Source organism: Heloderma suspectum, chromosome 2, assembly GCF_057233095.1.
Source record: "Heloderma suspectum isolate Gila_16-S chromosome 2, 16-S_ref, whole genome shotgun sequence".
NCBI classification, from domain to species: Eukaryota; Metazoa; Chordata; class Lepidosauria; order Squamata; family Helodermatidae; genus Heloderma; species Heloderma suspectum.
The window spans coordinates 61334017-61344946 of record NC_139459.1 but is presented as its reverse complement, the minus strand read 5'-3'; the positions used below and the strand labels follow the sequence as shown (position 1 = coordinate 61344946).

Genomic DNA, 10930 nt, shown 5'->3' with positions numbered 1-10930 from the left:
TATGGGGGTGATTTTTCGTGGAGGGGCAGTGGAATTCCAGAGGGCTTTGACCCCCCTCTGCTCCCCCCCTCTGGCTCGGCGGTGTTTCTCTCCTTCCTCCCTTCCTTTTTCAGCCCCTTCCTTCCCTCCCTCCCCCCCAGAAACGTGTCCTTCTTCAAGTTGCGAAACCAGCCAAGGCGAAGTGGGCTGTTGGGAAAGGCATTCAGGAGGGTCACCCTGGGGAGGCGGAGAAGGGGGGAAGGAGGAGAAGGAGGAGGAGGAGGAAGAGGGAGAGGGGGCGATCGGCTCGCCGGACACCCGCCCTGGCCGGCCAGCCCCGCGCCGCCCGCGGGTTAGCAGCACGCACCGCCGGCGCACCGGCAGGGAGCCAGCACGGAGGAGAGAGCCAGGAGCTCGCCGCCGCCGCCGCCGCCGCCGCTGGTGAGGCTGCCGGTGCTGCGGCCGCCTCCGCCGCCGCCACTGCCGCCGCCGCTGCTCGCCGCCGGGGCCCGGCCGGGGTGCCGCCGCTGGATCGCGCCCGCCGCCGCGAGGCTGGGAGTGGAGGGAGGCCGGCGCCGAAGCGGCCGAGGCGCGGCTGCCGCTCAGGGCGCGCGGGTGTCCGGGGGCCAGGTCCGAGGCAGCGCGGCGCAGTCGGCCATTCAGGAGAGGCGCTTCGGGAAGCTCCGGCGGCGACGCGGAGGACGCGAGAGCCGAGTTGCGGAGACACTTTGGGGGTCTGTTGCAGCCGCCGCCGCCGTTGTTCTTCGCAGTCCTTCTGCCGCCGCCGCCGCCGCCGCCGCCGCCTCTTCGCCCGGCTCGCTCCTTCGCTGGCTTCCCTCTCTCAGTTTCGGTGGGGAAGATACAAAGGCGCAGCCCGAGCCGCTTCGATTTCGCCCAGCGGACGGAGGATCCCCAGCCAAGCGCCAAAGCGAAAAGCGAACATGGAGAGAAGCGAATGTCACACGCACGAAGGGGAGGGAAAAAGCCAAAGGAGAGAGCGAGAGATCCAAAGTAGGTCGAGTAAATAAGCCCTCTTCTCCTCGCGCCTTCCTCGCTCGCGCTCCGCGCCTTCTTTCTTCTTCCGTGCTGCTGACAATAATCACTGCAGATCGCCCAAGAAAACCTTTCTTGCTTGCTTCCTTGCTTTCTTTTTTTAAGAAAAAAAATTCGGAGGGAAAGAAAAAAGCACGCGCAGACACACACGCACACAAAACCGCTCAGCAGGCAAGACCAAGACCCTCCCCCAAATTAAAAAGAAGTGTTAAAATTGACGATATGCAGATGTTAAAAGGCGTCCCCTTTGCTCTTTTCTTTGAGATCTTCTCTTTTCCTTTTCCTTTTAAGTTTTCCCTCTCTCTAGTCTCATGGAGGAAGGAAGCGAAAGGCAGAGGGAAAAGAAGGGTGGAAAAAGAGAGGAGGAGGAAGGAGATAAAGAAAAAAACGCCTTCAACTGATAGAATATGCAAGGAAGGAGAAAGAGAGGGAGAGAGAGAGGGAGAGGGAGAGAGAGAGAGAGAGAGGGAGAACCAAAAAATGAATGCGTTTAAACGAGAAGAGTGGGAGCGCGATGTTTCCGAAAGGGGGATCCGCGCGAATGTCTGTATATAGTGAACTTTGACACTACTATTGAAACTGACACGTTTCTATGGAGATCGCTGCCTTATATGGAGCTCATGTCAAGGAGCCAAGAGAGGGGCTGCTGGCAACTGATAATCAAAGGCGACTGACTGGTCAGAGCCCTGAATCGGGGGGAGAGAAAATGGGAGGCTAAGGTTAGCCAAGCCTCCCTCACTCTATTGGCTGAGGTCTCCTCTCTCTCTCTCTCTCTCTCTCTCTCTGTCTCTTTCTCTCTCGCTCCCCCCCCCCGCCTTTCTTCTTTGCTACCTACTGACTGAGATGGGAAGGGGGGAGGGGGGAGGGAAGGAGAGGGAGGGGGTGGAGGGAGGGAGGGAAGGAGAGAGAGAAAGAGGGAGGGGGATTCTTCTGACAAGCACAATTTACATTGAGATCGCCCTGCTCTGCTATTTACTTTGAGACCTGATTAGCATGGGTCGTCTATGGTCACACACACAGACACACACGCACGGCCAAAGAAAGGAGAAAGGGGGGGGGCGGGCGGGAAAGAGATGCATTGTGATAGGGGGAAAGGGGAATTAAAAGGAAATTATTTTGGCTCATTCTGAAAGTTTTTTTTTTTAATTAGATTTCTCTGTGTCTCTTTGGGGGTTCCCCCCTTTCTTTCTTCCAAAAATATCCTGATTAGGAATTACAATGCTTGGATTGGATTCCATTGTTTAATGACTGCAAGTAGATGGCTAAGGAGATTCCATAAAGAATGTAAGTATTTAAAAATACATTTATGGCTCCATATGTTCCAGTTCAACACGCCCCCCTCTTTCCTCTTCTACCACACTGCCTCCTTTCCCTCACTTTAAGTGTTCTCTCAGGTTGTTGTTGTTTTGTAAAAATACGTTTTATAACAGCCACTTACACAGTGGAATTTGCTTGATCAGAAACCAACATCCCACTTCACTTGGAGATTTCCTCCCTTTTTAAACTTCTATTTTATATAGATATATTTTAAATTAACTTGTCCCTCTTCCCTATGTCTTTCTCCCATGAATGTTTTTAAGCAGCCTTAGTAATGAATTAATTTATTGCAAAAGTAAGTGGACTTTTTTGCTGTCTGTGAGAGGGTCGATGGTTGCAAAGGAAAGTTCAAGAGAGAAAGAGTTTGGAGGAGTGTATGCTGGGAACCGGGTAGGTGGAGGTGGACACACACACACACACACACACACACACACACACGACCACGACAGATTCCCCTCTCCGAATCCATCCCATGCTAGTGGAATCGCTGGATCGTGCTGCCATCTAGCGGACAGGAAGAGAGCAGTGAAACTGCAGTTTCTTTTGCTCCCCCTTCCTGCTGCGGGCAAAAGAGGAAAAAGGCAAAGAAAAGAAAAAGGCTAGTTTCGCTAGTGAAGGAGTAGGAAGACACTAAAATATCTGAATGGATCTTTCTTTTATATGCCGCCCCCAAACCTGGCATGTGTGTGTGTGTGTGTGTGTGTGTAACCCCTTCCATTTGAACGAGTTCCCATTAGCTTCGGGGTCGTCCCTGTACTTAACTTCTTCTCAGCATTTCCCCCATCTTTCCAACTCCTATAAAGTTTCTACACCGGGGCAGGGGTGGGAGGAAAGAAACGTTGTTCCAAAATATCCTTGTGTTCTATAAGGCAACCCGAGGAAAAAGTTGTCTTTGGCATGCTGTTCTTTCCCGGTCTAGCTTTTAAAATCTGAGGAGCCCACAATTGGGAGAGGAGAGTTCTGGATCCGAAGATGCAGTTGGCGATTTAGTGGTGGAATAATGAAGGGCGATTCCCCCCCCCCTATCACTTTCCCCTGCCAAGCCGTCCCTATTGTAGATTGCATTGATTAAAAGGATGTTATTGACTATGCAACAGCGGGCTCTCTCGCCTGCCTCTCTCTCTTTCCCAATAAACTCTCGGTCCTGTCTTCTGGTGGTCACTGAAAAGGTGAAACGAATAAGATTATATCAGTCGCTCTCTCTCTCTCTCTCTCTCACACACACACACACACACACACACACACCAGCAGTGTATGTATATCATCTAAGATTTTATTCCCCGGACTGTGGAGAGACAAGGAGAAAAAAAGAGGCAGAGCGAGCGAGAGAGAAAGGAGGGAGGAGGGGAGAGAGAAAGAGAGAGAGAGAGAAAGCCTGGGAGAGGCACCAGCTCCTTGACAAGGTTTCTTCGGAGTCCGGATCCCCTCAACTGGCAACCAGCAGCAGCCCTCGGCCATTCAAGGCAAGTAGCGTTCGGTTTCTGTCGCCCGTGTTTATGATGAGGTTAGAAGCTGGGAAACAACATCTAGTTAGAGTTGGGATCCCCCTCCCCATGCCTCAATCTCCTCTGATAGAGCTCCACAAAAGTAGCAACTTGACCAGGAGAACTTAAAAACAAAACAAAAAACCCGCCCCCCTCCTTTCGCTGCTTCTCAGCAGCATCTCGCTTGCTTTGCCGGAGATTCTGAAAGGTATCCGGTTCAGGCCTGGTTGGATTTCCCAGCCAGATTTCCTCTGAAGGACGTGGTGGTGGTGGTGGTGGTGGTGGTGGTGTGTGTGTGTGAGGGGCAAGAATCAGTGGCGGCTGCTGATGGCTTTGAGATGGAAGAAGTTATCAGACAGATACAGAGATAGCTAAAACAAACAAACAAAACAAAATGTTGTGGTCCCATCCTGAAAATCCATTGATAAGTTTCCTTGAAATCAACGAGACTCACTTCAAAGTCCATGGACCATACAGAAAATTCGCATACTTGTATACTGTGGGACGAGCTTTCTTAGGAAACAGCTTTGGATGGGAGGAAAAGGTATTATGAACATGGATCTGTCTTTTCCCAAAGCTGAGTCCTAGAGTCCTTTTCTTGCCTAGGTGTGTGTAGGAAGAGGTTAACAGATCCATCCACTGGAGCACTGCTGTGTATTATTATTCTGCGATGACTTTTCATCTCCTAAAGAGGGATGCCAGGGTGCTTGCAGCCGACTAGTGTCAGCGTGCTAATGCTTGTTGTCTTTCACCTGCTCTGTTTGTTATTTGATCACCTAATGAAAAGATCGATTGCAGACTGTTTATCTGGGGTGGGGGAGTGTCAACAGATTAAAGGGACAACAGCGAGATCCACAGAGAGAGAGAGAGAGAGAATTACAACAAGCCATACAACACATTAAAATAATTATAAAAATCTGCCCTTGATTCCAATTACATTCTGTGTCCCCCCCCCCCCGAAACTGTTCTTTTCATATCCAGGTGGTTACTGCCACAGTTCTAAGAACGGTATAAAATAGCACCCATTCAGTCTCTTATTTAGGGAAGTTAGGGCGAAGAGTGGCCGTTTTGGTCGGTCCTCAAGGAAACCTAATCTTTTAAGGTGTTGAGCAGTGGGAAATGGATAACAAGTTCAGGCCAGGAGAAATGGATCCTTCAACAGGAGGGATCCATAAGCTCGACAAAAGAAGCTGATTCAGACGTCTCAGATCTAGAAATCTTTTGTCAATCTCCCTCCCCCCCCCCTCTCAGCATCAGCACTTAAAGAAAAACAAAGAACAGAAATATGGATTTCTCAATGTAATTGGGAAGCCGGCTTTTCGTAGCGTTTGGCATATATGTCTCTGGAATATGACCCCCAAATTAGAAGCAAGCTCTAACTTTCTCCCATACCGAAACGGTTACATGGAAATCGCCTAGGTTTCCGTGGCGCTTATCTGTGTTTACAATCCCAGCTTGGCCTGCGATGGGCAAATCAGTTAAGCAGAGGGAGCTGCTAAACCGGTTCAGCCTCAAATAGCAGGACTGCCAAATGACATTTTCAGATGTCAAGACACTTGGCTGGGGGGAGAGGGAGGAGAATCTAAAGTAAGGAACATCCACAGCATAGTATGGACGCATGAATTGGGATAGTGGGGGAATAAAAGATATTGATTATGTTCGACGAGCTTGTAATGTTCTGGAAATAAAGGGCGTAAGGGGTTTGTTGATCGCACCGTCACGGTCCTGCGAGAAGAGAACCTGTATTTCTCTCTTGTATTTCAGTGAAGGCTTAAAATCTGATAGGGGTATTTAATGGGGAAACAGAGATGCAGCCTGCGTTTAAGGCCACGAGCCACGACACTCTTACATGAAAGTAACCTCGTTCGTTTGAAAGCCGTTGGATTTACAGCCACTGAAACCGTAATCCTAAACCCACTGTCCTGGGAGTAAACCGGATGGAATATCATGGCACTTACTCCTGAGCAGACATGCATAGGATTGCCTTGTTAATGGGTTTAGGAGAGGAGTGTTCGGTTCTTGCTCTCTCTGGGGCTGTTGTCTGAAGGGGACAGACGTACCTCCTGTCTGGATCAAAGGAAAATCCTATGTCTGTCACAACTTTTCGGAGCTATTTCTGGAAGCACACTCGAGGCACATTTTTAAAAAGGAAGTGTCCAATCCCAGTTAAAGAGTAGGCAACAATGGCACCTAAACTCAGAGATGGAAACTATATGTTTTGAGACTTGTTTATCTTCCTGCAGTACGCATTGTGTGTGTGTGTGTGTATATGTATGTTTTAAATAGGCCTAATTTTCCTAACACACGTTATACGTGTGTTTGTTTTATATATTATTACAGTGTGTTCGTGCATAGACGTGTTTATTTATTAGAACAGCCTTATATGGAAAGATATCATAGAACAGGAATCCTCACTCTCTCCTAAGTGGGGGAAAATATGTTACATTCTTTTAGCAACTTTGAGCAGCTCACCCCCTGTTCTGGTAAGAGATCCAGCTGCATTTCGTTAGGACATGACATTTGGGAAGTGCTTTTTAAAGCACACATATGCCATTCCCGTTCTACATAGATCAACTTAAAACAGACCCAGAAAGCCATACGGAAGGCGTGCTCTGAATTCTGTTCTCTCGCTTTCACACACTACCAGCATGCTGGGCTGTTTGCCCCACAAATCAGCGAGCGAGCGAGCGCTTTCTACGCACTCTTGACAGGCGCTGCCTTTTAGCTTTTGGATGCCTGATCCATCAGACTGAAGGTCAGCAGGTCGAGGGGCATCCGCCTTCGAGGACTATTTCCAGTATTTGGCAAATATTAATTGTAATGTAAACATTTCTGCCCCCCCCCCACACCTCCCTTCGTCCTTTCCCCAAGCCCCTTCTCCTATTAAAGTACATTGCGCCCTTGCTGGCTCCTGCCCCGATCTTCCGCTGGCGAGGGCTCCTGTGTCCAGCAGGGCGAAGCCCGTGAACAAGCCAACCCTTGGCAGCGAAGCTTACCCAGAAATTCCGCTTCCACGATGAGCGGAAGTAGGTCCCATTAATTGTCAGCAGTGCCGGGTCATTCGTTTTTCTCTTTCCCTTGCTAGCCAGTTTCAAGCGAAATGGAACTCCCGCCCCACTCGAACGCTGCGCCATGCACGCCTGTCTGTTTCTCTGTCATTGCGTGTTATCTGTATAAATCTAGTTGTCTACAGGTTACAGCGATATCTCTCGCCCCACCCTCTCCTTCACGGTAGACCTGCCATTCCCAGGTAAAGCAGCCGCCAGTGGACTCTGGCTCCCAGCTGTAAATAGCCACCAGGGCTACCTAGCATTTGGCCACTTATTAAAAAAAGAGAGACATGTTGCCTTTCAGACAAAGGTACCGCATGCCCTGGGATGAGCTCCGTCATGTGAGGTTTCACCAGCGTCCCCACGGTTCCAACCGATTTGAACACTTCTCAGTTCTTTCTAGTCTCACTGTGAGTAATTAGGTGTCTGATTATGGGATATTTCCCACTTTAACCCCTATTTTTTGGTGTATGTGTGAAAAAAAAGTAAAACTCATCCACACAGATTTTCCTCCTCCCTTTTTTACTGGAGTAAATGTAAATGAATATGGCTAGAGGAAAGGTGTCGTATGGGCGGTGTATCTACAGAAAGCATCCTTTTCGCTCATCGTTGCTTATACCTAACATCCTAACCAGACGTACTTTTAAGGCAGTCCCTTCTGGGATTCGAGTATCTACAAAACCCATTAGGCCGTAGTGAGTTAAGCATAATTACTTGGGACCAAACCCTGCCAAAATCAACGAGATTTACTTCCAAGTAAACGTGGTGAAAAAGAGCTTGCAGCGAGCTTAGAGAAAACGTCTCCTCACAGAAGAAGAAAAACCACAACAGCGGGTTTATTAAAGGCAAACTAGGGGAAACCCACGAACTTGGGCAGCAAGATGGCTTTAACCTTTGCAAACGTTCCTCTTCATACCATCTCGACTGGCTGAGGGGTAAAATAAAAGTTTAATCCCCCCACCCTCTAAAATAAACACAATGTGACACTCCTGACTGTCCTTCTTGGAGGATTGTAAGAGAAGCTGGAGAGAGAGAGAGCTAGCGAGCGAGCGAGAGCAAAATACCTTTCCAAATGCTTCTGGCCTTTCTGTAAGCCATCCAGTTACCACTAGCCTGTATTGTGGGATTGGTTCGGCTGTTTGGCATCTAACGAAAAATCGGGGCTTGATCACTGTTGGGGGAGTAGGACGCCGAGTCAGAAGCAACTGACCGTTGAAAACATGGATTTGTTTTCACCCACAAAAGCCAAATAAGTTGAAACTGGCAGAGACATCACTTGCATCGCAACTCTGCAGCTTGTTTCCCCCCCACTCAGTTCAGTGAGGCTTCCTTCTAAGTAAGAGTTACAGTTTCACAGCGCGATCCCCTCCGTGATTACTCAGAAGTAAATCCCATTGTGTTCAATGGGGAATGTAGGCTCCCCGGAAAGTGTGTATAGGATGACAGCCTTAGAGACCTTAAACTTGGCAGTGTAGTCGAATCCCATAAAAGGGCGCAGGAACCTTCCCTCTCGCTCAGAAGAGGGGCCATATTCTAGGCCGTACTTGGAAGCTTATCGTGTGCTTTGTTTCACAGCCGAAAGGATCAGGGCGATCGCAGCAGGACGGGAAATAGATGGCCAGAAACTCTCCAATCTTCCTGCATCAGATCGATTCCACTCCGCACCCCCCTGCCCCGCCCTTCCCGGCACAAAATGGCGAGTTCTCACAACCAAATATTTACTTTCGGCACAAGTAAAGCTGCGGCAAGGATCCGAGTGCGGCAAGCAGAGAGAAATAAGAGTGTGCAGAAGAAAGTCATTGAAAGGGGTGGGGAGGTGGTTAAGGGAGAGAGACTTTTTTCCCTTACAGCAGATCTGAGTGCAGGAGGAGTTTCTCTTTGACTTCTTGGAGGATCTCCCCTGCACTGGAGGGCTCAGAGCAGCATGTACCGGGAAGGATGCCCAGGCGAGTTTATGCCCAGACATAGATACAACAAAAATACGTGAATATAGGGCTATGCTGGGGATGAAAAAGGAGGCAGTTGCAAAAGCAGTCACAAACTTGTTGTCTCGTGTCCTGACAATACGATCCCCTGGCTTGCAGAATCATTTCCCATAATAGTCACCTGTCACGACTGCTATTTCTTTTATCATAGGGATTAGTCCATCAGAAGCTGGGTTAAGTTGGACTTCTCTTTCCCAGGCTAAAAATATAATTTAAAAAAAGCGGGGGGGGGAGAAGAAAGAATCCACTCGATGTTAAGTTATCGCTTGTCACTTGCCTCGTTTGCTCAGAGGCGCAGATGGTGTAAAAGTTGGGCGGAGGTTTGGGGCCGCCCAGGAAGGCCCGGCGTTGCTGCTGGTGTGAGCAGCACTAGCATCACCCTAAGCTCATCCTAAGCTTGATATAAGTAATAAATCTCACTTTTCACTTAAACTGTCAGGGCCGAGATATGTTTATTACAGGCCTGTTCTGTCAGACAGCTAAGGAGAGGGAGGGAGGGAGGGAGGGAGCAGGATTTTTAGCTGGGGTTGGGCTTTTTGTTTTTAAGTCAACGAAACGAACCGCTCAAGCAGACCATAAAGAATCGTGGTACACTGAAGCAGGCTAAGCAGACCGGACCGGGGGGGGGGGGGGTTGAGTGCGCAGCAACTGTGAGGGCTCATAAAAAGTATCCCGACCGGCGTGAGCCTGGCAAAGGGGTGGGGTGGGGTGGGGAGAGAAACGAGGACCAGTTTTATTGTTAACCCCTTGCACGGAGACTTCTAGAGCTGAAAGGGCAAAGGAGGCAGAGGAGTCTTTTGTCTCAACTGATCCTCGGCTATTCGGGGGCTCAGGTTGGTGTGAGAAGGAGGAAGAGGTCACTTGAGATCGCCTTTTATCTACTCCGCTTTTCTCTCTGGATCAGCAGCTTTGAATAGGCGTCATCTAATCGCTCTTCACAGGAAGAAAGTGGGCAAGCCACGAAAATGCCTTTACTCTGGAAGGAGGGACTGGGTTGCATTATTGCTCCTAGGCCTCAAGCCAGGCGTCGGAAAGCGGAGGAATGCAGCGAGCCCACTCCGCGAGCCTGTTAGAAATGCAAAGAGAGGAGACTCCGTTTTCCTTCCTTCTCCTTTCTCTGCATTTCATTCCCAGGCTCATCCTGGCGGGTAGGAGTTTTTACAAGCCCTCGAGTTTTATTTATAGTCCCTTGATTATTTAATTATTTTCTTATTTTGGGACCCCACCACCCTGCCGCTTGGGAAACAGATCCAAAGGAAATCAGAGCAGGGTATAAACCTCTACTAGGAATCTCCTCTCTCTTTCTCTTTCTCCCAGCCCCCATTTTGTTTAGACCATTGCAGCTGAACCAATTTTTGCAGGACTAGTAACACGTCTAGTGGTTCATCAGGACTTGACATCTGACTCGTGGTTCCGGGTTTTTTAGGCTTCGCCTGTGGCCCTGCTTGGTCCATTGTCACTGAGGACACCCAGTAAATCCAAGGTAAATGGGTGCGGGAAGATGGATCTTCTTTTCCTTCCCGAAAGCTGTCAGGCGAACATAAAGTTGGGTCGCTTAAGCAAAATCCGCGTTTGTTCAGAGCAGTCTTTCTTTCTCAATCTCTCTCCATCCCCCCCCCCCCCCCGCGTGGGAGATCAGTGTGCGTCTTTTATTGCCAGAAGATTGAGCCTGGTTAGACGGAATCATTTATTCATTTGCTTCAGAAGACAGAGTCCTTTACTATGATTAGCCTAATGGTTTTGGCTGTAAGGAATCAGAAGCATTTTAGAGCCAGCTTCCAATTCCCCCCGCTGGGGGGGGGGAGGAAAAAAAGGGGAGGACACAACACTCTCGGTTGCTCCTGCCCCTCTGGCTAGGAAGAGCCACCGTGGCTAGGAAGAGCCACCTTGCTGTCTAGGGCCAAAGGATGCTTGGAGCTGGAAATACTTTCGAATGGAGACATGGTTGCTAAGGCTACCCGTTCCCATCCCAACCCATAAATCCGTCCAGCCTTCCAGGTCCAACTGGGCAACGAGGCTTGATTGAAGCCTACCTCCGCCCTGCTCCTGGGAGCGCATTCCC

At 49.4% G+C, this 10930-nt stretch overlaps 1 protein-coding gene across 1 annotated transcript; it reads left to right on the top strand.

Annotated features, from left to right (window-relative positions):
* Nucleotide 1: 1 nt before the first annotated feature.
* LOC146352284 (uncharacterized) lies at nt 2–9298 on the top strand. The gene is made up of 4 exons (XM_084829650.1): nt 2–7; nt 337–990; nt 2243–2316; nt 8459–9298. The coding sequence occupies exons 1-3, from the start codon at nt 2–4 to the stop codon at nt 2288–2290; spliced, it is 708 nt and encodes a 235-aa protein (XP_084685776.1). The 3' UTR covers nt 2291–2316; nt 8459–9298.
* The last annotated feature ends 1632 nt before the right edge of the window (nt 9299–10930 follow it).